This window comes from Marmota marmota, unplaced genomic scaffold (assembly GCF_001458135.2).
Source record: "Marmota marmota marmota unplaced genomic scaffold, marMar, whole genome shotgun sequence".
NCBI lineage: Eukaryota > Metazoa > Chordata > Mammalia > Rodentia > Sciuridae > Marmota > Marmota marmota.
In genome coordinates, this window is record NW_025999941.1 from 5,740,603 (window position 1) to 5,768,216 (window position 27,614).

Consider the following 27,614-nt stretch of genomic DNA (forward strand, 5'->3'; position numbering starts at 1 on the left):
AACCCAGATATACTAAAGGCAGGTAATCTGAGGACCAGATTTTGAAATTCCTCTACTAGCCCTCCTTAGAAGAGGCATAGCATGGTCACTTCAGGGCCATATTCTGTACTGCCTCCTTGCTGTACAACCCTAAGCAGGTAGGTCACTTCCCATTTCTAAATGAGCAAAATGGGGATGAGAAGAGAATCGAGCTCACAGGTAAAGTTTAAATTGGGTGATGGACATTGAGTATGAGCATGACACTAAATCCTTGATAAATGGAAACTATATTTTTATCAGAACTTGTTCTGTCACAGTAGACAGCTTTACATCTTTGGGTTCATGTTGCTCTCATTTAATTATTCAGAATGCCTTTTTGCCATGGAAGGAAACCTGCCAAGTTTCTGTTGCTTTATCATTCACCACAGTAGGTATTTTGGCAACCAAGCTCTGAGAAACGAAGACACCCCTATTTCTAGTCCTTGTTGTGTCCTCTTCCTTAGTAACATCCCTTTCCTGCCTCACACACAGAAACCTTCCCTTATTGACCTTTACCTTGTCCCTGTTACCAGGTTGGGGATGAGGAGGGTTTCTCCAGTTTAGCAAGCCTGGCTCATCTAGGAGAAAGCAAGTGTAAAGGGCAGTTGCCAAACCAGTAAAGGGTGACTAACTTGGAGGCCAAAGCCCTCATCCCTCCCAGAACAAGAAAAGGCACTGGGCCCGGGCAGGTGTGGGTGGAAATCAGATCCGCTAAGAAAGGCTTACACCTTCATCTGTTGCCAAGTCTGATGATGATGATTTTGAAAGAGTCAGCATTCTGAATAATCCCCCAAGCTTCCCTGAATGATCCTGACAGAGTCAGCTAACCCACAGGACCCTGGTACCTCTGGCTTCAAGATTTAGGAGTCCAGGGAAGTTACTGAAATAAAGTAAAACAAAGGAAATGTAAGGAAGCAAGGATATATGTATGCAACATGCATGCGTGAGCGCATGCACACATACACACACATTTCCCAAGGATTCCCTTTTCTGGTACATATTCTCCAGCTAGCTCAGCTTCTGGTTGGGTGGTTAAGCCCATGTTCCTGCCTCACACGAGTTCTCTGAAGGCAGGAGGGAGTTGTGTTCATTTGCAAAAACGTCTGTTGCCACTTTGTTCTCTAGAAAACTCTTTACTTTCTCCATCAAATACACTGGAAACTTCACTTTATTATTCTGAGATATTTGCCTTGAGATTCCTGCTTGTTTTGAGATCTGTTCATCAATTCACAGAGGTTAGAGTGGAAAAGAAGACAAAAATAACAAATAATAGCTGACATTTGCAAAGCCTCCTCTGTTCTAGGCTGTGTTTTAAGAAGGCATGGTACACTATCTCACTGAATTTCAATCCTAGCACTAAAGGGTGGGGTTTGATATCATCCAAACTCTGAAGATGAAGAAACTGAGGCTCAGAAAAGTTAAACAACTTGCCTAAGTTCACACAACTAAGGCAGAGAAGGACAGAACTGACTCATCCATTGGGCAAGGTAGGCACAACAATAATTTTAGGAGCCACAGAAATGATAAACTTTTAGTTGAAGAAAAATTTTAATATGCAGTATTTTTTTCTTTATATCAGACATCATTATAAAATATAATTTTAAAATAATTTTGATGGAGGAAGGCACCTAAAAGGAAAAGTACCTGGGACCCACAAAAGTCATACTGAGGTGCTGATGGAGCTGGAATTCAAATTCAATTTTGTCTGCCTCCAAAGTTCATGTTCTCACTAGTCTAGTCTAACTCCATTTTACAAGGGAGGAAATTGAAGTCCAAAAACCACACAGCAAAGTGGTGGCAGAACCAGGCAGAGACCATGTAGACTAATAGCATCACCTGGTGGCCATTCAAGGAACTTCCCTTTAATCCCAAGGGAAATCTAGGACTAGAAGCCTCAGGTCAAGATATTAGCAGGAAGCAGTCAGGAGTGCTCCAGGGATCCACACTCAGAAGTGGGGAACCAGGCTAGGGAGCTCTCTAAACTGTCATGAGAATTCACACACCATACACCCCACCTCATCCCTCTCCCAAGGTAAGTTAACCCCCAGAATTAAAATTGTAAAATGCTTAACTTAGTTCTGTCCAATACTAATACACTGTGAGTCAATATGCAACCTAGAATCTTCTAGCAGACACATGGGGGGGGGGGTAAAATCAACTTAAATATATTTTTTAAATTTAACCCAGAGTACATCAAAATGCAGTCTGTGGATCAAAATTAACCTACCATCTTTTTTTTTTTTTTTTTTTTCAAATAAAGTTTAGTTGGAACACAGTCAAGTCCACCTTGTTTTATATTGTCGTCCATGGCTGCCTCTGCACTGCAACAGCATTGTTGAATAGTTGGGCTTTGGGACCTAGTGGGGATAGAGGAGGGTACCACGATGCTCTGATTAAACAAGGTGTACCAACGCATGAGCATTTTGGTTTTGCAAAGAGCTATGCACAGAGATGACTATTTGGGCTCCCTATGCCCAAGGCCTCCCCCATCCCCTGTTACAGAGGATGAACTCAGGGGCACTCTACCACTGGGCAACACCCTTGGCCCTTTTAATTTTTTATTTTGAGACAGGGTCTCACTAAGTTGCCCAGGCTGGCCTTGAACTTTCAATCCTATTGCTTTAGCAAGCGGAGTAGCTGGGATTATAGGAGTGTGCCACCATACTTAGCTATGCCCTGAGGCCTTTTAAGCTGTGAAAGGCTATGGGCATCAACATCCAATGGACTTGCATGGACCTTTACATGATCTGGGATTCTGCAAAAGACCACTTACCAAGAAAAAGAGGAAGGACCATCAATACGGTCCCAGTAACCAAGGCTTAGCTGAATTGTGTCCCTCCACAAAGGTTGTTGAAGTCCTAACCACCAGTACCTCAGAATGTGACCTATTTGGAAATAGGGTCAGTGCAGATGTGATTAGGAAAGAGATCATACAGGAGTAGGTTGAGCCCTAATCCAACATGGCAGATGTCCTTATAAGACAGCCATGTGGTCCAGAGTGGTGGCGCACACCTGTAATCCCAGTGGCTAGGGAGGCTGAGGCAGGAGGATTGTGAGTTGAAAGCCAGCCTCAGCAAAAATGAGGTGTTAAGCAACTCAGTGAGACCCTGTCTCTAAATGAAATACAAAATATGACTGGAAATGTGGCACACTGGTTGAGTGCCCCTGAGTTCAACCCCCCAGTATCCCCTTCCTCCCCAAAAAAGACAGCCATGTGAAGACAGACCACAGATAGACCATTATGTGATATGAAGGGGTCAGAGAGATGCAGCTTCAAGCCAAGGAACATTAAAGATTGCCGGCAAACCACCAGAGGCTAGGGATGCAAGGAAGCATCCCCTACAGGTTTTAGAGGGAACATGGCCCTGCGGACACCTTGGTTTTCCAGAACTATGATATAATGATTTTTTGTGGTTTTGAGACACTCAGGTTGCAGTAGCCTGAGGAAACTAATTCAGGAGATGACTGAATTTAGGATGGTGACTGTGTCTCAAATCCATCCTCAGAAGAGCATGAGAAAAAGATTAACATTAAACAGGGATGAGAGGTGGGAGGGAAAGGGAGAGAGAAGGGAAATTGCATGGAAATGGAAGGAGACCCTCATTGTTATACAAAATTACATATAAGAGGATGTGAGGGGAAAAGGAAAAAAACAAGGGAAAGAAATAAATTACAGTAGATGGGGTAGAGAGAGAAGATGGGAGGGGAGGGGAGGGGGGATAGTAGAGGATAGGAAAGATAGCAGAATACAACAGTCACTAGTATGGCAATATGTAAAAACGTGGATGTGTAACCGAAGTGATTCTGCAATCTGTACATGGGGTAAAAATGGGAGTTCATAACCCACTTGAATCAAATGTATGAAATATGATATGTCAAGAGCTTTGTAATGTTTTGAACAACCAATAAAAAACAAAAAAAAAATCCATCCTCAGGGAAGGGACAGGCTAGATGTTTGGGAATCTTTTCTCCTCTTTTTCTGGGCACACAGTGTTATGGTTTGGATCTGGAATGTCTCATGAGTTAAAGACTTTGGTCCTATGGACACAATGTCCAGAAGAGGGGCTTTTGGGAAGTGACTGGATCATGAGGACTAAAATCTAAACAGTGGATTAATAATTTGAATGGATTATTGGGAGACAGTGGAAACTATAAGCAGTCACATAGTTGGAGGAAGTTGGCTATGGGGGGGTGTCCTTGAGACTATAATTTGTCCCCCACCCCTTCTTTTTTTCTCCTCTTTCTTTCTTTTATTTATTTGTTTATTTTTAATTTTGGTTCTAGGGGTTGAACTTTTAACTCAGGGGCATTCGACCGCTGAGACACATCCCCAGCCCTATTTTGTATTTTATTTAGAGACAGGGTGTCACTGAATTGCTTAGTTGCTTAGTGAACTCATCCTCCTGCCTCAGCCTCCTGAGCCGCTAGGATTACAGGCGTGCATCACCACACCCAGCCTCCTCCTCCTCCTTTCTCTCTTTCTCTTTCTCTCTCTCTCTCTCTCTCTCTCTCTCTCTCTCTCTCTCTCTCTCTCTCTCCTTTCCTGCCTTCCAGCTGCCATATGCTGAGAGGTTTCGTCCACCACTCCCTTCCACCATAGTGTTTGTATCTTGGAGCCAGCCAACCACGTACTGAAACCTCCAAAACTATGATCCAAAATTAACCTTTTTTTTTTTCAAGTTCTTTTTCTTAAGTATTTGTCACAGGGACAAAAGGCTGACTGAAACACAATTATAGACCAATCCAGGCTTCTTCTCACCTAGAAGTCATGTGACTTGTTCTCACCAATAGAATGTTAGAGGACATAGCATTTGTCAGTTCCAGGAGAAGGCCAAGGTGGTTAAGACTGAGTGCGTGTCTCTACACTCCATGTTTCCTTGTCCCCCAGTTGGATGTAGAGGACTCTGGGAAGGATTCTGAGGCCCTAGGCAATGGCCAAGACAGCAGACGAGGGAAGCCTTTCCTAGATCAGCATCTGGACCCTTGTCCACTGAAAATCAAATTGGATTATGGTGTAAAAAATACATCTTTATTGGTTTTAACAACTGGGATTTAGGAGCTTTTTGTTACAGCAGTGAGGCTATAACAACCTGACTAATGCAGGCTCCTGGGTGTGAGAGAAACAGTAAGAAGAAATGAAAACTATTTCTTCACTAAACTGTGGGATACACTGGGATAGAACAACTCTGATTTGGATCCCTACAACGGACTGTAGAGAAATAAAAAGCATGGAGCTATTCACACACACATCCCCATTAGCACCTTAAGGACTTGGTGAGCCCCTCCCCCACCCCCAGGTGTGCTGATAGAGCACAGTGAGATTCTGTTGATTCCCCAAGAAATGAGCACCAGTGCCCAGGCCTTATTGATGATGGTAGGGTATGGGCAGGTCTGCAAGGAGTGAAGGTCTGCAAGCACAGACAAGAACCTGTGGGGTTGGGGGGGGTCAACTGTACATCCCAGAGGTCCATCTGCATTAGAGGCACACTCATGCCCATCCACACATAACCAGGGAGGTAGGGCTTAGCAAAAGGCAGAGTGAAGGGCAGGGTTAGCTGGTAGCATGTCCCCTGGAGGATCCAGATAGATCAAGGAGGAAGGAAAGTAGCAGCTGAGGGCCCTTCCCCAGCCAACTTCACATGAGCTGGTCTGTTCACCGTGGTAAATGGAAGATGCTACTTTTGAGGTAAAATGTCTTTGCGATGGTCTGGGTCTTGGCATACGGAGATGTTGTGAAGTTCTTCATGGCATCCCCTGGAACACAGCAGAGACCTGGGTGACCAGGGTTCACCATCCTCCCGCCAGCACCACCCCACCCAAAGAACTGGGGGCCAGCAGAGATATAGTGTAACAACTATGGAAATACTTCTGTCACTTAGGAATAGTCACTGCCCTCTTATGCTTCCTGACCTCTATCCCAGGCCTCCCTATGATCCAATAACTGAAGGCTAATACCTCAGATAGCATGAGAACCCCAAGATCCTGCTTTGGCACCATGAACAGAATTTTCGCTGATGGATAACATTGATGTCATGCCAATGGTTAACTTATTGGACCCCTCTCCTCACTCCAATCCATCATCACATTTCTCCCATTATCAGGGATACCCCACTCATCCCAGTGCTCCATAGTAAGAGCTCTGATGTCTGATCCAAGGCCAAATTGGCTCCCAAATGCCTGTAAGCTGTAAATACTGCCTCTTGAGTCAACAATAATACCAGATATCATTTATTCAGCACTTACTATGTGCCAGGCACTAAACTGACACTTTATAAGTATACAAGGGCATTTTGTGTCTGACCTAGTTGGAGCCCAGACAATGCCTTCAACTCCTCTTCCCTGTGTCTATTTGTATCCACTAGTTGATGTAGTTCCTAACTGTGGTAGGAAGGGGAGAAGTAGTCTATCATCTCTTCTCCAACTCATCCATGAACTGGACTTGGGTTCGGGGTGTGAGGCCAGGGGCTTACAGAATGATCCAGTGATTCTGGCCGCAACTGTGGGCTTAAGTAGAACCCCTAGAGAGGTAAACAATCTCTCTACCTCTGCCTAGAAACTGAAATTGCCTTAGAACTCAGGGAGCATCCAAGATCAGGCCTTCTGATGTGGGTATTGGCACTCCAGTGATTGGGTTGCAGAATGTCCAATTACGTTGGAAATGCAAATAGCTAGTGACTAGGGAGGCTGAGGCAGGAGGATCACAAGTTTGAGTCTGGCCTCAGGAACTAAGTGAGACCCTGTCTGAAAATAAAAAATAAAGAAGGCCCGAGGATGTGGCTTAGTGGCAGAGCTCTCCTAAATTCAATCCCTAGTACAAAAAAAAAAAACAAACATGCAGATAAACATGACTCAATTTTTATTAGAGTTGTCATGCAGTATTTAGGATATACTTGCACTAAAAAAGGTTCAGCTATCTGAAATTCAGATGAGACCAGGTATTCTGCATTTTTATTTGCTAGAGCTGGTGACCTTTCACTGGCATTGGCTTCACAGGCTGTGGATATGGACCCAGGGACTAGAGCAGAAGAGGAAGATGTTGCACAATACTTAAAACAGAGACCAACTGTGAACGCAGGCAGTCAGGCCCTTCCTCCAGAAGTCCTGTGAAGTACATCCTATCCCAGGACTCAGCTCCCATGTCCTTTCCCCAGAAAGCCATCTACCAGGACAGTACCCTTAGCCACAACCTCTACATCCTCAGTTAACTCCTCTTAACAGCCTTAGACACTACAAGTGTGGTCTCCAAAGCAGCAGCTGCAGCATCTGAGAACTTGTTAGAAATGCAGAATCTTCTTCCATAGCCCCTCCACTTACTGGATCAGAACGTGCCTTTTAACAAGACTGCACTGATGACCTCATGCACAGTAAAGATCCAAAAGTGTCACTTTGCAGCATGGACCTCACTGCCTGACCTACATTGTGTATCTATTTGTGGCCTGACCCCTTGGAGTGCAGATTCTGGTCTAATCTTGCTCTCTGATATATTCCCAGGAACAAAAGTTCCTGACACATACTCAATAAACATTTGTTGAATGAAAGAATGAATGAAGCCAGGCGTGGTGGTGCACACCGGTAATCCCAGTAGCTCCGGAGGCTGAGACAGGAGGTTTGAGAGTTCAAAGCCAGCTTTAGAAACGGCAAAGCATTAAGCAACTCAGTCAGACCCTGTTTCCAAATAAAATACATAAAAGGGTTGGGGAATGTGGCTTGTAGTCGAGTGCTCCTGAGTTCAATTCCTGGTACTAAAAAAAAAAAAAAAAATGAATGACTGAAACAGAAGTCAAACCAAAGTCTCCTAATTTCAAACTGAGTCATTTTTCAGAGCTAGTTTTTGTTTGTTTGTTTGTTTTTGTACCAGGGATTGAACCCAGGGCCACTTAACCACTGAGCCACATCCCCAGTCCTTTTTTATATTTTATTAGAGACAGGGTCTTGTTGAGTTGCTTAGGGCCTCGCTAAATTGACGAGGCTGAATTTGAACTTGTGATCCTCCTGCCTCAGCCTCCCAAGTTCCTGGGACAGAGCTAGTTTGGGGACAAAGCTGGCATTCAGTACTTTCAACACTTCCTCTACAGGATGTCCCAAATTAAGTGTCACATTCAGATCCCACCGCACAGGGTTTTTTTTGATTTGTTTTGTTTTGTTTTAGGATAATTCCTATTTCAGGTGCTTTCCCCAACCCTGCCCAATTTTTCCAAAAACTCTGTGACATAGGAAGGAAGGTACTAGCTTTTTTATATTTTACAGATATGAGAACTGAGGCCCAGAGAATTTCAGGTTCTTGCCTAAAGATCACACAACTCAAAGAATCAGGATTTGAACTCATATCCCCTGATTCCAAATAAAGTTCTCATTCTCTAGTCCATGTTCATTTATTTGTTCATTCATTACACATCACTGAGAACCACTCCCAAGTTTGGAAGCTGAGGGAACATTCCTAAAGTTAACTAAGAAGTCTTGGAACTCAAAGGGCTCTCCAGACCAGAAGGACAAGGAATGGGGGTACAGTTGGCTTGGTGCTTCTGTAGACCCAAAAAGCTGCAGAAGCACAAAGGAGAACTCAACTTCTCAGAGGAGGTGATGTGAAATCTGGCCAGGACAGAGGAAGGGGTGGGAGGAACATTCCAGGTGGGGAGGCCAGGATTTGCACATGTGTACATGAAAAGGCAGGGTTGGTAAGCCAGTTTGATGTGCCAGGAGAGATGGATGATGAAAGATGAGGCTGGCCCTCCCTGCCAAAGGTCTGAAATGGCAAGAGAATGGTGCCCTTACCCACATGCCAGCCATACAGGATCGGGTACCGGAACTTCTCCTCTGGTAACTGCTGATACCGCTCCTGGAGGTACCGGGCCCGGCCTTCGCCATTGTGGGAGACACCTTTGAAGAGCAGCTTCAGGGTGCTTGAGGGGGCCTGCCTCATCACTGAGTTCTCTGGCCTGCTGTGGCCTGCTGGGCCCTGAGTGGCTCCTCTGGCCTTCCTTATTCTGATACCACTGGGTGGAGGGACCTGGACACCCACTAAACTGGACAGTTGGTTCTGGACACCCTGGACCTGTGGATGTCCCACCTTCACCTCCTTGCTGACAAGGGAGCTGCTGGCAGGCACCTGGCCTGCTACTGGGGCTGATCTGAAGGGGGCCTGCTTGGGCTGTTTTTTGGCCCTGGTCCCCTCCTTCAGGAACTTGTGGCCATAGTGGATATTCCAGGCAACCCGGGCAGCAGTCTCTTTTTGGATGTGCTCTTGCCAGCAGGCCTGGTTCTGGGAGAATGACACTTCCCTCATGGCTGGGGAGGGTCAGGGAGGGAAGAAAGAAAGATTCTTCCCATAGTTCTGGGGCCTGTGTTTGAGTAGCTGGTGTCAGTCTCCAAGGAAACGTGTAGCCAATGAGGGCTGGGTTGACAAGGCCCCATTGGAGAGGAGGGGCTGGGCTGGTGAGGGGACTCTGGCCACCCACAGGCAGAAGCACAGAGCAGGCTAGAAAAAGGAGCAGAGCCTGGCTACATAGGCTCACCCCAGGGTATCTGGCAAGGAGCCTTGTTCTTCCCCCAAAGGTCTCAGGCCCAGGCCTTCACCTCATGCCCAGAGTCCCCAAGAGGTGGATGGGGAGCCAGGGCCTCTATTCCTTGCAGCAAACCTTGATGTACATCTACTATGCAGTAGGCACCCAAGGGAAGCCCAAATGCCACCTGCAGGAAGCTTCTAGAAACATAGCAATTCTGCAGCTCAGCTCCTAACAGAGTTCTGCCATTTGGTTAACCCAGTGGACTCAGTACACAGGGGAATAATATTGAGAACTCCCCTTGGTATTGGGAGAATGAGTTGACAGTGTTATGCAACCCTCCATCAAAATCAGCTGAACTTTAACAAGCACCAATCGGGTACCAGTTGTCTTCAACCATCACTGTGTTGCTAGGGTATCCATGGCTCCTTCCAGATAGGGAAATGGATGTGTGGAGAAATGCCAGGGCCCACTGCTGGTGTGTGGAGGGAGCCACCCATTCCGTGCCAGACCCTAGGCTGGGGCTTCCCTGCTTTATCTCAGTTCTAGAGTGATTTGCAGACAGGTTAACATCACATTTCTCGGTGAGGAAAACTGAGACTTGACAATGTTAAGTGGTTGCTTTGGGATTGACTCCCAAACCCATGGATGTCATAGACACAAAACTCCCGGGGACCGTGACAACCACAAGAGGGCACAGGCAGGGTGGAGCAGAGGAGGGCTCACCAGATGCCCAGCAGCACCCTGAAGTCAGCCTTTGGACCCTCGCACCTTCTGCCTCCCAGACCAGGGCCTTTCTGGTGAATACCAGAGAGAAGGAGGCTACCCACAATGCTCCAGGACCACTGTCTTTCCACTCTGCTGGGTGTGCTATCGTTTATCCCTTTGACAAACATTCATTTGCTCTCAACTCCACTGGGCACTGAGTCAGATCCAAAAGGCCGATAAGGAGAGACAGGGAGGTTTCACAATTGAGAAGGAGGGACAGAATCATTAACAAGGTGTGTTGGGGGGTGGAGGGGAGGGAAGGCTTCCTGGAGGAAGTGACGTTTGACAGAGACTGCGAACCTGAATTAGCCAGGCAGAGTGGAGGAGGAAAGACTGGATGTGTGGATAAATGCTATGATGTGCCAGGGCCACAGCTGGTGTGTGGAGGGAGTCACCCATCATGCAACCCACAGTTGCAGAATGCCCCTGTGGTGAGATGGCAGGAAGGGAGATTGGGAAATCTGGAAAGATTAAGTGTAGACTAAGTGCGATCTGTCTTGGTTGAGCACCCATAGTGGTCACCGATGGTTAGAATCCAGGCTTCCTGACCAGGGTACACGTTCCACTCCTTCTTTCCTGAGGGCCTACACTCTGTTAGGAGCTGCAAGTCAACAAAACCAGCAAAACGCCCTGCCCCACAGAGCTTATGCTTCCAGGCCCTGTCTGGCCCAGAACCTTATCTATCTTCAGGGCATGTCTAGGGGTGGTGCCTAGCACAGTGCTCAGAATGTGCTCAAGGAAATGATGAACAGGCACACTTCATACTGGCCCCATTGCAGGGGCAGGTCGGGTGAGGAATGAAGGGAAGAATCAGGAGTTGCAGGGCCAAGGGCGGCAGGAGTCTGGGGTCAAACCATCATGGGGAATGGGTATGATCCCGGAACTCCAAGAAGCCTCTGCTCGCTGCCAGCTGTATTCTTGTTTATTCATTCAAGAAAATTCATGTTTTCTTGACCCTGTGCCAGGCACTGAGCCAAAGGTAGATGAAGACAGGCAAAGCACAGGCTGTCCTTACCCCTGGACTGGTAAGTCTGGGTGTCCTGAATGTAGAGAGGGAGAGGCAGGTGTTCATGGGCCTTCAGAGACCTCACGCCTTTCCTATTTCAGGGACTGCCCTCAGGCAATCTAAGGTGAACCCTGGTAGACAAATCAATCCCGAGAAGGGTAGAGAATTGGGGAAGGTATAGAAAAGCATCCTCAAGGGCTGGGGTTGTAGCTCAGTGGTAGAGTGCTTGCCTCGCATGAGTGGGTTTGGTCCCCAGCACCACATAAAAATCAACAAATAAAAATAAAGATATTAAAAAAATAATTTCAGCTCAATACAATTTCTTTAAAAAAAAAGAAAAGAAAGATGTCCTCAAAGTGATGCCTTCCAATGGGCCTAAGGACAGCAGATGGTCCATGAGGAGAATTGCTTTTGAAATCTGTTCCCTGAGTCTGGGAGCAGTGTAAACTTCATGGCCCTTTTCCTAAATTGAGGCTTGACCATTAATTACTACCTGTGTGACTTCGGGCAAGTCACTCAACCTGAGTTTTGGTACACTCCTCTAGGAAAAAAAAAAAAAATAGGGATAATGTGTCTCTGAGCCTACCATTAGTCTTAGTTGTGAAAATTTTCATACTTGGAAAAATTAAGTTGTGAAGGTCTGTCTTTGGTCTAGGCCTGTATTAAGGGGAAAGGGTGGCTGAAACTCTAAAAGGACAAAGGTTGTGTGTGTGGGGGTTAGTTTTCCAAGTACATCTGACTCAATTTTCCTCCCACCATTGGGGCCATGCCCCGAGGCCCTGACATCCCAGCTCAGTGTTCTGTGGTTGGCCCATCCCAACCATTCCCACTGATGAACAATTATAGTCACCTTACACCAATAACATTTTGTGAGCCCTCATAACGGACTGGACACTGAGATTTGCCCTCTATACAGATTTTGTTGTTTAATGCTCAGAACATTCTATGGGGTGAGTCCCACCATCCCATTTCATTGGAAAGAAAACCGAGGCACAGTTTTCTATGAGGATGGTGAGCTGCCTGAGGTCATGGCAGAGCCAGGATGGGAAGCCCATGCCTGTACTCATAACCACTGTGCTAAATAACTTCCCTGCTAGCCACCTTTCCCCACAATGGGTCACCCCTTCCACTCCACTTTGGGATCACTCAGGCAGCCCCTTTCCTGACAGTTCTGAGTTGAGGGTTTACCCAGGTCAGGCGGGGGGCAGGGGGGGGCAGGTGAGAAGGGGAAGTGTAGGTCTCTGATTTTTGAAGTTTCTTGTTATGATCCCATTATACAGATGAGGGCACTGAGGCAGAGAGGGCATTTCCTGAGAGGTTTCAGCTGGTAAGCAGCAGAGCTGGGATTGGAATATAGACTTGAGCTGTAGCATCTGAGCCATCATTTGCTGAGCACTTCTCAACACGGTTGTACTGCTGCTGTTAAAGCAGCTGCTTGTTGCTCCATCGGAAGTCTAACTTTTCCAGGGCCTGGCACCTCTGCCAAGGCTTCCTTCTCCTCTGAGAACACCCCGCCAGGATCCAGCACCAACTTTGCCCTAAGAATGTCTACTGCCTAGAAGCAAGGGCAGCTCCAAGCCAGGGGGAGGTGTCCGGGTGCCTTCGGAAGGCAGTGGTCAGGGCAGAGGGGAAAGGGTGAGCATAAAAGGCCCACAGTCTTTGTCCTGGAAAGATAAGCAAGTGGAAAGGTTGGCTATGTGTCCCACATCAGGCTCCTAAATTCCTCCTGCCTTTAATGCTCGAGGAACAGAAAAAGGGTGTGAGGGGTAGGTCTCCCTAAATTCCACACACATGAGCTGTCCCCGTGGGCTGCCCCCAGACAAAGCCACAAAGCACAGAAGGATTCCTTTGTTTGGGGGGGAAAAAAAAATCCCTCCCACCATGTGTTTGGGCAGCATCCTTACGACAAAGCCAGAGAAGAAAAATTGAATCCAGGCAAGCCTGGGGCCTTAACTCCCTGCAATGTGGTATTTATGAGAAGGAAACAAAACAAAACAAAACAACAACAAAATTAAGATACATTTCTGAGAAATTTTTCATTAGTGAAATAATCTAATTACACATCGCAGCCCCCACTTCCAGCCAAGTTATAGAGATCTGAAAAGACTCAATTCCTTTCCTGACCCTACTGGATGAGATGAGGCCAAGTACCAAGGTTAATAGACATCACAATAAATGATCTTCCTCAGTTTAAAGACAAACTTGAGCCAGGCTTGTTGGTGCACACCTATAATCCTAGCAACATAGGAGGAGGCTGAGGCAGGAGGATCCCAAGTTTGAAAGCCTAAGCAACTTAGTGAGATTGTCTCAAAATTTAAAAAAATCAAAGGGCTGGGGATGTGGCAGAGCACTCCTGAGTTTAATTCCTGGAACCAAAAATAAATAATTTATTATTTATTGAGGACTTGGCAAGGATTGGGCACTCATTTTGCCACTAACCTTTATTCTATTTTTCAAGGCTGAGCAATTTTCAAGGGAAATTAAATCCGTATGAACCCAACTCATTTTACACCAAACTCATCAGAATGTGGCTTCCAGGGCCCCTTTGAAGTCCTAGCATTAGACCTGGGGTCAAGACCCCAGGTATTCACAAGAGCACTAGAAGCAAAGACATGGTAATAAAACATTTCCTTCCTGGCAGCAGTTGGTGGGTGCTGCCCTGGGTCTCGAAGTGAACCCCGATGAGGAAGAGGTGGGCATCCATGCATGACAGGCAGGGCCTCTTCTGTGTTGAGAATTGATCTCTGCAGAGCACCTGCCAGTTGCTGTCTGCTTAACCTCCACTAGAGGCTGAAGAGTGACAATCCTGTCAGCTCCTGCTAGGAATGGGGCAAAGTCAACTAGTGAAAGTGGGAAAGGACCTGGCACCTGGCCTGTCCAGGGATCAAGTTACAAAGTTTTCAAGGTGTTTCCACAAACAACAGCAGGTTTCCATGGCAGCCAAGCCCAAGTCAGATAAGAGTCGCCCTCTGATTCTAGCCATTGGCCAGTAAAGAGGTGTGCAGATTTCTACTCTGAGATATCTTTGGTATAATTTTTACAGTGGAAATGTGCTCCAGCCCCATGTAGGGGGGCCACTAGGTACAGTCCTGATACTACAGCAGGTATAGGCCATAGCAGTGGGAGACTCAGGCAGACTGTTCCTTACAGCTCCCAGTGGGATTTCATCTTTTCCTCATCACCACCCAGAGAGAGGCATGCTCAGAGGGGTGAAGTGACTTCTCCAAGGTCACAGAGCCAGTGAAATGTGGTGCCAGTGTTTAAATTCTGGGATACCAATGTCAAAGTCCATGCTGTTAACCTACAAATGCTGCCTTCCCCAAATGCCTGGTCAGGCTTCAGGAAGGTGGAGAAGTCATTGGCTATGTCCCTGTGCTCCTCGGTGAGCAAGGCCAGAACATCATGGCAGAGCCTGAGTGGACTCCCCATAGCCCCCTGAGCTAGGAGCCCAGGCTAGTCCTTCATAGTGCAAGCCACAGATAAGGGTGTTCCTTCCCTCCAATTTCTTCCTCCCACCTCTCAGAGGTAAAGAAATCACCATTCTGATTCACAGCTTGGTGTCAGAAGAAACATAGGAAAGATCCAGTTTCCTGCCCCAACACTGGAGGGCCAGGGGCTCAGCAGGGACTTTCAACCACTGCCCGAGGGCTTCTGCTTCCATAGCAGTGTCAACAGGGGCAGAGTTCCCATTTGGGGTCAGAAGGGCCAGGGTCTAACCCCAAGTAAGCTGTGTCTGTAAATTTGGTGTGCAAACTGCACCCAATAGCCTTGTCAACGGTGACACAGGACTGTTAGGAACGCTAGGAGGAGGCAAGGGGCCAGGCCCATCCTAGCCATTCAGCAACCAGAAAGCTCTCAGAAAAGAGAGGGCTGGGGATATAGCTCAATTGGTAAAGTGCTTGCCTTGCATCATAAGGCCTTGGGTTCAGTCCCCACCACCACCACACACACAAAAAAAGCTCTCAGAAAAAACAGCACGAGCACACAGAGGGCAGATGGTGACACCGAATATTAACCTTGCATGTCTAAAGCAGTGGGATGATATGTGGTATGTTCTTGTTTGAGAACATCCTGGAAAATAAGGACTTCCTGATGTAATCAGGAAAAGCTTCCACCTGCCCCTGCTTTTACCTGGGTGAGCTTCGTATCTAGAACTCTCCAAGAGGTGTTGGTGTTGGGGTCCATACACCCTCTTCTCAAAGTCCCCTCACCTTTCAGGCTGTGCCACCTGGCCTCTCAGGAGAACACAGACCTTTCCCTGAAGAAAGAGATCAATCAGGCTCATTGTCAAAATGAGTTGCTCTTCTGTGCCTTTTCAGTCAGGGATTGGGAGAGCTGGTCAGAGGCTCAAACCATTTATTCAGAAAAAAAGATGCCACCCAGGAACGCCAGGGGAAACTTTACGGCGCAAACGTTTTATTTAATAAGTTATAAGATACAATTTACAGTCGGCATTTGATTCCAGTTTGGCTTCCCTGTCCCCGTTTCCAAGGCCTGTGGTCCCTTCACATTAGGCTTCGGGCTGCCTCCAGTTTCTAAAAGGTGGACTTTTACCACCAACACCCACCTCCAACTGCTACACCTCCAGAGCCCTACCACACCCATGATGACAGTGGCCACTTCCTTAGGACTAAGCAGCAAATCAGAAAGTCAGCCTGCCTGGCCCAAGCTACACATCTGAGCTCTGCCATGAGGCAACGTCCCTGATTGCTTTAACTTAATCCCAAAGCCAGCTCAGGTCTGCAAAAGGCTTGCAAACTGCCCTATACCCCATTAAAAAAAAAAAAAAAATCTGCACCTGCTTATTGTTTTCCCAAGAGCATCCATAAGAATTCCTCCCAGGATTTGATGCAAACTGTCAGCTACGCAGCTTTCACTGTTCTGCCAAAAGGGGGAGATCACCAAAGAAGCTGCTGCCTTTCCCTGCCCCTCAACAATTCCCCAACACTCAGCCAAAAGTTGGCATGAGCTTCATTCTTTCCTGTCTATACTAATATTTTCCTGAGTGACCCACAAGGTTGGCAGGGGTGGCTATGAGTGTTGTGTCATCTTATAGGCCTTCATGAGGCGAACACTAACATGTGCACCCACCTGAGGTCACTTTAAAGGTTTTGGTAAGGCTGACAAGTGACTGGGGCGTGTGTTAGAAGCAAGGGCTAGTGTTGGTGAGAAGGGATCTTTGGCAAGTGGGCTGCTGCTAGTCACTGCAGAATTTCCTCCACCAAGTGACTGAAATGGACTTGGAAACCTAAAGCAGATCCGTGGCAGCCAAATGGTCACACTTTTATGACTGCAAGGAAATAATCACCAGAGGAAGTGCAGAAACACTAGGAAGCCATGTGCCACCAATTGGCTCTGCCCAGAAAGAATGTCAGGAGGCCAGAGTGCAATGGGTGATTGGTGAGAAGTAGTGTCAACATGGTGGAGCACCTAACAGCCTTTTCCTATGGAATATGGGCCCTGGACTAGATCCAGCTGGTCTGGAGGAATCCCTTTGCTAAATTACAACCTAAACTAGGTCTCCTCTTTTTTCCGGCCCCCTCCCACCCCCACCCTCACCCCCTGTCTTTTTTTTTTTGTAAAGGCTCAACAGCAAACCTGTAGCTTAGGTTGGCCAGTTTCATTTTTTAAAAATGTTAGTCTTCCCCATATTCTTGGTCTGTCTGCAGTGACCTGTGCCCCCAAGGTCTGAGGTGAACTGAGTATACGTTGGATCTTCTTAGTCCATTGGACAAATTTGCATTTCTTATGATTACCCAATGCATCCCTCAAGAGTCAAGTCTAGGACTTATTTCTGAAGGCACTTTAGAATGGTTGTGTTTTGGGATGGGATTTAGACCTACCAACAGGCTGGAGGACATGGTATAAAATGAATTACAAACAAGCGATAAAAGCAACCATAAGAATTCCTCCCAGGATTTGATGCAAACTATTTTAAGGCACTGTGACATGAAAAGGGCTGCCGGGGATGTGTTCTTCCCCCCACTTCACAGCCAGAACGTAATCCCCCCTCTCCTTGACAACATATGTGACATTGTACTGCTGGTTGCCCACATGCTTCATGGAGACCTCCTCACAGGGTGTGGTGGGTCCATGGACTCCAATCAGCAGCATGTTGGAACCTGAAGAGCAAAGGGAAAAGTGGTCACTCCGGGCAGCAGAAAGAGAACACGTGAATCAAGGGAGACAAGCCTGGGACTGCCTGTTGAGCTTCTGTGAGGACGCTGGGCCCCTGAGCAGGTGGGAGGCTGTGGTGATTACCAACAGAGACTTACAGAGCTTGACAGTGAGGTTCATGTGCCCAGCATTGAGAACAAATAAGTGAAATGGCAGAGCCAGGTTTCTAGTCCAGGTGCTCTGGATGTCAGAACCTGGGCAACTGACCCCTGACACCCAAGTTCAGCTGGAAATTAGAGCAATTAGTGGAAGAGAAGGGACTAGATTAACCAAATCAGTCTGCCCATCTGTAATGGGGATACTACTGCCTTTCATGACTACCTTGGGGTCATCTCAAAGAATCAAGGGGCAAAGAGAGAACAAACAGGTATAGACATTAAGTGCAGGAGAATAGGGCAAGAAACATGGTTGTTTGATGGTGGTTGGGTTGCATGGGGCAAGGGAGAGGGGGGGTGGACGCTACTGAAGGCCTTAGCAGGGGAGGTCAAAGTGTAGGAGGATACTTGGCCTGTCTAGGCCCCATTCCCTTCCACCCCACCCCAGTGGAACCACGCTACCTACCAGCTTTGCTGCAGTCCACCAGGAAGGAGCTCTTCTGTCCCATGAAGGCCTTTGAGAGCCCTGCTCCCTTGGAAGTCACCTTGCTGGCATCCGAGGATGACTTGGGGATGGCACTATAGCAGGTCTCTGTTGATGACCTGGTCACTGACTCCACCAGGATGGACGAGGTTTCATTGGATGAGCCCGGGCTGACCAGACGCTGACCTAGGACATGGGAAAGCAGGAGGGAGGGATGCATGGCCAGACCAGAGGACTCTCAGTCAGAGGACAGGCAGGTATCCCATGTAAAAGTCCCAGAAAGATCCCCACAGCCCAACACCTGGATACAAAAGCCACTATATATCCATATCCCATAACCACAGTGTCTTCCAAATCCCCTGAGGCTCCACCCATACATACAACTAGGATTTGCCTTTCTGGGCAAATGGACCAGTCTGGCCTTAGCTGACAAATTCTGCCATCCTGCAGAATTTACCTTTCCATTCTATGTATAAGCAGGACATATACACATTGAAAGGACATAATTGATTCTATACATGACAGAGGATGTTTTTCCCAAGTTTTCTCATTTTTCTGCGATGAACCTATATTACTTATCTAACAGTGAATCATGACATCATGGAAGGGATTTACTACAATATGTAAGGTGGTTACCTTTGGGTGCCAGTTTGTGAAGTTGTTTGTACTATTTGGCATTTTTCCCCTCAGTGTTTGGAAGGAGACATCGTTTTGTAAATTTGTTTGTTTTGTTTTTACTGGTGATTGAGCCTAGGGATGCTTTAACAACTGAGCTATATCCCCAGCATTTTTTATTTTGAGACAGGGTCTCAGTAAGTTGCTTAGGGCTTCACTAAATTGCTGAGGCTGGCCTTGAACCTGTGATCCTCCTGCCTCAGCCTCCCAAGTTGCTGGGATTACTGCACTTGGCCTATGTTCTTATAAATTTAAAAAAAAAAAAACTTTTTGATTATTTCAAACGAAAAGGTTAGAAAGTTTTTTTTTCAGGCTCTGATTAAACAAATACATTAGATTTCAAGTATGTAAACATTTCTTCTTTCTGTTAATAGGGGGGAAAAACATCAAAAAACAAAAACACCCATCTAACCTGCTTTCTTCACGTCTATACTGCCTCACTATGTGGACTTATTTTTGCAAGTTTTCAACACACTGGCCTCTGGAATGTCATACTATTTCTTTTTTTTTTTAACATTTATTTTTAGTTTTTGGTGGACACAACATCTTTGTTTGTATGTGGTGCTGAGGATCAAACCCGGGCCGCACGCATGCCAGGTGAGTGCACTACCGCTTGAGCCACATCCTCAGCTCCTCATACTATTTCTTTACATTCAAGATTCAAAGTAGATTTAATATCTAAAATCATATTGTTAGTCAGATAAGACCACAGGGCAGAATAACTCTGAGGTTGTTCATCATTACCTGTCACTTTGGCTTTGAATGGACTGCCCACAATGTGGTTGGGTCCGCCATATTTGACACCGATCAGATAGTTTCCAGGAGCCATGGGCGTGTACATAACTTTGTACCCCTCTGGGGTTTCTTGGCAATCCATTTTAACTTTGGATGGGCCTTCAATAGTGACAGACAACGTCCCTGGGCCTGCTCGGGTGGTGTTGATGTAGAATTCAGACTGGATGCCTGCAAGAGAGGAAAAGGGAATGCACTTGTAAATGATTTGGAGGGATGAGGGGTGTTATGTGGGGGGCTTTCCTGGGGGTGTTAAAGCAATGGTAGTGTACACATATGTCTCCTCAAAGAGGGCTTGCCTTGATGGGAACCCACTGGTCCAGCTCTGACTTCTGGCACAGAGAACCTTGGGCCCTGGGTGGGTAGTTTCCTAACCCAGGGTGAGGCAGGAGTGTGGCTGACATTTCGCCCACAAGTGTAAACTGCCTGGACACCCTGTTCTCTCCTCCGGGCATGAGCCGTGGCTGAGGGCAAGGAGCCTGAGTCATCATTGCGAGCCTAAAGTGCTGCTTCAGCCAGTGGCCCAGCTCTGCCTCCAGGCGGGGAGGAGAGGCGTGGGCCCCTTTGACCTTTCTTTTCTCCTTTGGGTAGATTTAGAGATGCCAAGGAGGCCCAGTGTCCCCTCTCTTCCTCTTCAGGCTCCTTGCCCTGCACCCCATCCCGAAAACTGGAGTAATCACTGTGATCTGCCAGCCATGAATTCCAGCAACAAAAACAGGAATAAAAGAGGAGCTCCTGCTGAGAACCACAGACCCCACATAAGCTGCAGACCCTGTGCCTGGCATTATTTTACATGCATGTGCATGGGACCCTTTCACAGAATGGCACTAAGACTAAGGGAGGTTTGACCACTTGCCAGTCATGATGTATCATCAGAAAGTAGCAAGCAGCATCTGAACCAAGTCTGCAAGGCTCTGGTGCCCAGGCCCTTCTTGGCCACCGGAAAGACAGTGGAGGTGCCCAAGCTGCAACCTCAGGATACCTAACCTCTTGGTTGTCCCAGGGCATCCTGCTTGTGACAAAAGCCCAAAAGAGAACACCAACTGATGGCCATGAAGGCACTCCTACCTAAGCCCACAGCTCCACAAAAATCCCACTCCCCGCTCTCTACTCCAGGGGTCAGTGGGGCTGCTTGGGTGTCAGAATATCAGCTGCGTGCCCCCTACAGTGCCCTCTATGGGGCATCCCTAGCACAGCACCCCCACAGGAGGCCATTTTTGCCAGAGCCATGGACACCATCCCAGTTGGGAAATGTTTTGGTTTAATTATAGCCCTCGGATCAGAGAAGGAATTATTGTTCTGGTTATCAATAAAAGAAAAGGAACCGCCATTGTATGACCTTCAAACACAGCCCAGCTGTTTCTGGAAGCTCCAGAGGCTCCTGTCCCAAGTCCCTCCCACTATCTCAACTTTGTCATGGTTCCTAATCTATGCAGCTGAGAAGCCCCTTAAGCAGTAGCTGCCAGGCTGGGGACTGTGGGGAAGCAGACAGTCTGTAACAAAGGGGTGGTATGTCCAGGAAGTAGCTGTAAGGTGGCGATAAGGAAAGATATTTGTAAAATGAAGTTTAAAAGGCCTGGCTATAGTGCACAGAAGCTCCAACTCCCCCCACCCACCCCACCCCTGCCCCCTTAGGTAGCAGAGATTGAATCCAGGGGTGCTTAACCACTGAGCCTCATCCCCAGCCCTTTTCATTTTTTACTTTGAGACAAAGGTCTCACTAAGTTGCTTCAGGCCTCACTAAGTTGTTGAACTTGAGATCCACCTGCTTCAGCATCTCAAATCACTGGGATTACAGGCATGTGTCACCACACCTGGCAGCTCCACTCTTTCTTTTTTCTTTTTTTTTTTTTTTTTAATTTTTAGTTCTGGATTGTCACAATACCTTTATTTATTTATTTTTACATGGTGCTAAGGATCAAACCCAGTGCCTCACATGTGCTAGGCAAGTGCTCTACCACTAAGCTGCCCAGCCCAGCACCATTCTTTTTTCTTTTTTTGTGGTGCTGAGGATTGAACCTAGGGCCATGTGCACATGAGGCACGCATTCTACCAACTGAGCTCTATGTCTAGTCCAGCTCCACTCCCCCGACCCCACTCTTTTTAACAAGTTATTTCATTCCTGAGGAAAAAAAAAAAAAATCAGTTCATTCTGACTCTGAGAGCCCAAAAAGGCAAAGATGATGATAAGGTGGGAAAAGGAAATTAGGAAGTACAGGACAAGAGCTACCTGGCTATTTATTAGCTACTTTAATACTCAGAATAAGCTTACTAACTAGGCTTCTTTATTTCCACTTCACAGAAAATGAATTGGAGATACAGAAAGGCAAAGAACTTGTCCAGAGTTACACAGCTGGGGACCAGCAGAACTGGTATGTAGATATAAGGTCTGTCCGACTTGGAACTAAGACACCTGTCTGAGAGAAGACAGGAGAGAGAAAGCCTGCATACAGAAGTCTCTTACCACCACCTCCAGCTACAACCAGGATCTGATACCAACAAACACCTCAACATGACGGTCTTCCCCTACCCCAGCCTGGCTGAGTTCCTGTGAGTTCAGTGCATGTTTAATGCAGTGCAACTTAGTCTTTAAGGTGAGAGAGGGTAGAGGAGGAGAAGGCATAGGGTGTATCTTGGGGTTCTGGAGCATTTATCAGGAAACACACTCAGTTGCTCCAAAGAGTGGAAACCTCCCTAGTCTAACTCCTGACCTCCAAGCCTCAGCAGAGCCCTGCCCTAAATTCTCCTCATGCCCTGTTCCCAAATCTGCAGAATGGACCATTGAAAGTTTGAGCCAAGAGATACAACAAACCCACCCAAGATAAACACAGGGAGGTTTGCTTTGTGCTGAAGGTCAGCATGCTGGACCCTTCAGCAGCAGAGCAGATACCTCTTCATCCGTTCACACTGCAGCTGTGTAACCTCCACATGGATATTTGGGGAAAGGCTTGGGAATGGGAGGGCTAGAAAAAACAAGACACCTTCCCCTTGACAAGAGCAATATTTGCACAGGGTTTGAAACAAGCATGCTCTGTACTCTCCTCTCCTGGCTAGAAGCTTCCCTCCAAGACAGGCTCCTTCTCCCTGCAGTGTCCAGTGCTTGCAAAGCTCAGCCTGAAATCCGAGCTCTGGAGAAGGCACGCAATCTGCCAAGAGGAAGTGGGAGAGGCTGGGTACTGTAGGCATGAGCCAACAGGGGGATCAGATGGTTGCTGGCTGGCACAGGGAACACAGGCTGCTGTGCACTCAAGAAGCAGGACCCCACCTCAGTGCTCAGTGGGTAGCCTGCCAAGGGTCAATGCCTGTACTGTTGGAAATTATTCTAGGGCTGCTGGGAAGACAGGGTGTTAGTTTAGGACACTCCACAAAGTAAGCTGAAGGTGCGTGCGTGCCCTCCAGGTAAGTGGGCACTTAGGGAGGAGGGACAGCCTGGGGGTTAGGCTATCACCAGGCTCTCAGATCATGGACCTTGACTGAGTCCTGGTTCTGCCTCCTCCTACCTGAGTGAGTCTGGGGGTGATGGACCTCTCTGATTCCCTTTCCTCAACTGTCAAAATGGATTTCACCTAAGGCCCTTCACAAAGGGCAAGCTGCTGGCTCAGAGTTCAGTGGGGGCCAATCTGGATGGTCTGAGGAGCCCAGCAGCATTAATGCCATCCTGGTGGTGGTGGGGGGTTGTTAAGGCCATTGCTTTGGTTGGAGTCCCCAAGAGCATGCCAGCCCATCAGTCACTCATGAATCTGAGTAGGGACCCTTGGGCACTTAGGACGCTTTTGATCCAGGACTGCATGCCAGGAACCATGGCCACTCATCGCCTTTCCCACGAGGAAGATATTTCTTTGCCATCCCACTCACAGCAGGGCAGCATGGTGGGGGCGGGAGAGCTAAGAGGAGAGATGCACACAAACAAGGGACTTGAGAAAACAGCATGGGCTGCTTTCCCAAGAGGGCCCCAAGTAACATCAAATGCAAATGAGTCTCCCACTACAGATTTCCCCTGCAGAGACACCCAAGAGGACAAATTTCCCACCCCAGCATCTTCTGAAACAGTGACACAGTGAATATCAGCCAATGTCCATCTCTAGTTGACCATGCAAACAGCTTTTAGTTCACAGTATGAATACCAACTACAGGCATTTGGGGGGGGGGGAGCTGTATGTTTGGATACAGAAAAATATTTAAGATGTCAAGGGAAGAAAGCAAGCTGCTCACCAATCTGTGCAATAAGATCACTTCCATAAAATAAAAGAAGCAAAACCGTGCATCTGACCATTTAAAGAAGTAGCTAACCAACCTAGCCAGCAAGAATGAAGACAAATGAGAGACAGGCAGATGGTGTGAAAGTCTCTCTGAGCTGCTAGGGGTATTTGCTCCTGGACCAGGGGCCAGGGAGAGGCAGGAGCAGAGGAAAGAAGTAAATTTCACCTTAAATCCTTCTTCAGTTCCTATGTTTCCAGAATCAGATATGTCCCATTTTAATGGAGCAAACATTAAAAATATATTGTAATGAGTCCAAAAAGTTTCAGAATTCTTGAGCCATTTCAGGAGTAGAGAATAAAGGAGGAGGAAATGGGCCATGACAGATTTTACACTGTTTTGGTGTATTTCTGGGAGTCCAGGGACCAGAAGAACTGATGGGGAGGGATGATACCAGTGAATTCTGTGCAAGCAAAAAAACTCGTAACTAATGACACCAGGTATATTCCCCAACTATCAGTGTCTTGTCCCTGGGGTCCAGGAACTTGGTGAAGGAAGACATCTGGGCCACAATGAACAGTAATGACATGATAATACTGCCACAGAGATCTCACTCTGGATTTATTACAGGTCAAGCCATATCTCCCAAAACAATGGTGGACAGCAAGAGTCTCCAAAGTACATGCTACTCCACTTTCCCAGGGGGAGTGTACAGGTGGCTTCTGCAGGCCTTGGAGATTTCCACCTGGCTTTGCCCCTGGAGCTGGCTTTGTTAAAGATAAGAAGTGCAACGATATTTTACCTGTGGTGCCCCCCTCGAGCCCTGCACCGTAGGCAGACACTAGGGCAGGATTCCCCGCTTGTCCCGGCTCCCCAACTCGAACTTTGAAGGGGCTTCCAACCACGTGGCTCCCGTTGAATTTGACATCAATTGTGTGGATGCCATTTTCGTGGGGGATGAAGCGAACAGCATACTTATCTAGGAGAATAAGCAAAGTCACAGAATGAAACCAGGCAGATGAACACGCTGGAGTTAGGTGAGGACACAGAACTGCAGGCCACCCTTAAAATCATTTAAAAAGACACATGGTTCTGCTGGGAGCCTGGCACATAACACGGTGGATTTCAAAACCAGACGGGTCTATTTGTGTGTCCCTGGTCAGCCCTTTGGGAAATGCATCCAAGTCTCAAATTTGGTTTCACACTCTGGCCTCTGCCTCAGGACACTTCCTTTATGAAAAGCTCACTTCTCACAATGTCTCGCTACTTGGCCTCTTGAAGGGGAATAAATGGTTCCAACTAGCATTAATGCTCCTTAATTAAGCCCAAAGCTAACAACCACAGGCAACAGCCAGGTTTTGTTGTTGAGAGTGTGGGTCACAGCATGTGGCAAGAGAATCTGTTAACTGAAGTGGGCACCTAGATTATCCATCTCCTATGCCCCAGGTGACCCTCTCCAGCCTGGGATGCAGAGCATCTGCCCTCCTTCACCTCCTCTTCTCTGGTTAGTCTCTCAATTCTTCCCTGGCTCCTTGTACCTTCATCTCCTGTAGAATCTGATCCCTCAAAGTTCCACCCAAACCTTCTTCTTTTTTAATCAAGTACTCTCCAGAGATCAATATCCTAGAGCTGCCCACCCTAATCCTCTCAGCTCTGTACTTCCCCTAGCAGTTCCCAGCTGGGTACCCATTCTCATGTCCAGATGTGGGCCCTGAATGAATAAAGAAAATCCTTCTTTCTTCAAGTCTAAGTCAATTAGTATAAGGCCATTTCTTTAGCTACGGGAAATGACTTAGTCATGGGCATGTGTCCCTGTTCAGTGAGATGGAAGGGGAGCTTTGCTGGAGACTTCAAGAAAAGGCATCTCTCAGACTTCTGAAAATGAATTCTGAGAGGAAAATGTCTCTTGGTTGGTGCAGTGTGAAGACTGGAAATCTGGTACTGCTGCAGCCATCTTGCTACCAAAGCCAGCCTCACAATGACCCATAAATCAGAAGAAAGAGTCAAGATCTTCAGAGCTTGGAGAACACAGCTGAATGACCAAATCAAATCACTGCTAACAGACACTTTGATCCTGCTTCTCTCTCCTGCTCTAACATTTTCATCAGCTGCTGATTAGTTCTCCTGTGACAAAGGAACCATTGGGGATCATTACCAGGTGGTGCGGGTTTCTGGCCTTGCTCACTAGCTCTGAGCAGTTCTCTGAGGGCAGGGAGCATGTATTCCCCAGCCTCATCTTCCTGCCATGTCTTGACACTCAATAAATGTTCACTTCTTAAAGATGATTTCCTTAAAGTTGATCGTTGTCAGAGAATTCCATATATCAGGGCACCACGCAAGAAAATCTTAGGGTAATAAGCTCAAGAACCTAGATTCTCTTTTTTCACTTTACAGATGAACGTTGATCTACTTTTTCCTCACAGCAAAATGAAATCAAAGTATACTTACTTATGTCATAAGGTCAACAATGTAACAAAAATCTGTAAGATTTTGTTAAAATGAGAGAAAAATCACAAAGAATGTCAAGTGAAAAGAATCTGAAAAACAAACAGAAAGGAAAGCAGAATTTGTGAAGGAGAAGGAAAAGGAAGAACAAAGAGGAAAGGAGGAGGAAGGAGGAAGAAGAAAAAAAGAATTTTATGCCAAAGTCAAGAGTCTCTGTGTTCCATGTCTAAATCACAATTTAGAAACAATGTCGCTGGCAGTGACGAGACTTGGGACCCATACACACAGCGATGTTCTGCGGGCCTCCTGCTTACCTGGCTCCAGCTCAGACACATGGCATTCCTCCACAGCTCCCGAGGGGCTATGCACCTTTGCATCAATCTTGCCTTTTGCACCATTCAACCTTATAGCAAAGGATGCTGGCTGGTTAACTTTTAATCCCGATTCCTGAGAATTTAATATATTAGACAGGTTATGGCCCTTGGAGCGCCTGCTCAGTGGCACACACCGACCTGACCCAGGACTCCAGATGACAGTATTCATGCAAATAGGCCCAGAATATGTTTCCAAATAACATCTGACAACAAAAGAGTGTGAGCAGATCACGTACATTTCTAGTACAGAGTTCAAGAAAACCAAGACACACATCTGCACAGTTTTGTACTCAAACCATTTAGGCTGGTTTAGGCTGGAAGAGACAGCTCATGGGGTTGGAGGGTTGGGACAGCTTGGTCAATCAGACTACTGTCTAATCATCTCAAACAAGACCTATACAGGCCAGAAAATGCAGTATCTCCCAAGCTGAAATAAACCAAGAACTCCTTTTTGTTTTCTTTCTTTTTTTTTCTTTTTCTGCACTTGGGATCGAACCCAGGGCCTTGTGTGGGCCAGGCAAGTTATAAGAACTCCCCTTTAAGAGAAGCCTAGAAGCTGACCAAACCATGCACTCCCTAACTTAAAGTTTTATACCACTGTTCTTTTTTCTCTCAAGAGTAGGAATGGAAAGAACATTTAATGCAGGCAAGACTGTACAGTGAGGTGAAGAATCAGCTCGACCTAGGTTTACTACCATTTCCTAGCAATATGACTAAGCTGCTGATCCTTCTTTGAGTCTCAGTAAGTAATGATGAATGACTTACATAAATAATACATTATTTATGGACGTAATAAATTCATCTATCTCAGAGAGCTGTTGAGAGGATTAAATGAAGCACAAGGCCTGGCCCATACACAGAAAGGCTTCAAAATGCCTACACCCATCCCACCAAAACAAAATAAACAAACGAAAACAAAAGAACAAAACAAAACAATGGGGAGAAATGTAGTTTTTGCTTTTCTCTGGGTCAGTTTTACTCCACATGTTCTATTTGGGACCCAGTAGCCTCCCCTGGAAAGACAGAGAACTAGGTACTTAGGAACTAAATCAAACAGCAACATTTAATACACATTAAGACTGG

General features: G+C 46.8%; 2 protein-coding genes across 5 annotated transcripts in view; both read right to left on the reverse strand.

Annotated features, from left to right (window-relative positions):
- Positions 1–5,653: 5,653 nt before the first annotated feature.
- LOC125616236 (protein ATP6V1FNB) lies at positions 5,654–9,301 on the reverse strand. Its single transcript, XM_048801011.1, is given in 2 exon segments — positions 5,654–5,772; positions 8,791–9,301. Coding segments are annotated over 2 exon segments (630 nt in total).
- A 6,385-nt stretch (positions 9,302–15,686) lies between these two features.
- The window catches only part of Flnb (filamin B), a 147,751-nt gene continuing 135,823 nt past the window's right edge, over positions 15,687–27,614 (reverse strand). For all 4 annotated transcript variants that reach the window (XM_015494377.2, XM_015494382.2, XM_015494381.2 and 1 more), the window contains 5 exons: positions 26,472–26,604; positions 24,515–24,691; positions 19,468–19,686; positions 18,031–18,234; positions 15,687–17,414 (listed from right to left, as the gene is read on the reverse strand). In XM_015494377.2, the coding sequence (XP_015349863.1) occupies positions 17,227–17,414; positions 18,031–18,234; positions 19,468–19,686; positions 24,515–24,691; positions 26,472–26,604 (921 nt within the window). In that variant the 3' untranslated portion in view covers positions 15,687–17,226. The remainder of the gene's footprint in view (positions 17,415–18,030; positions 18,235–19,467; positions 19,687–24,514; positions 24,692–26,471; positions 26,605–27,614) is intronic.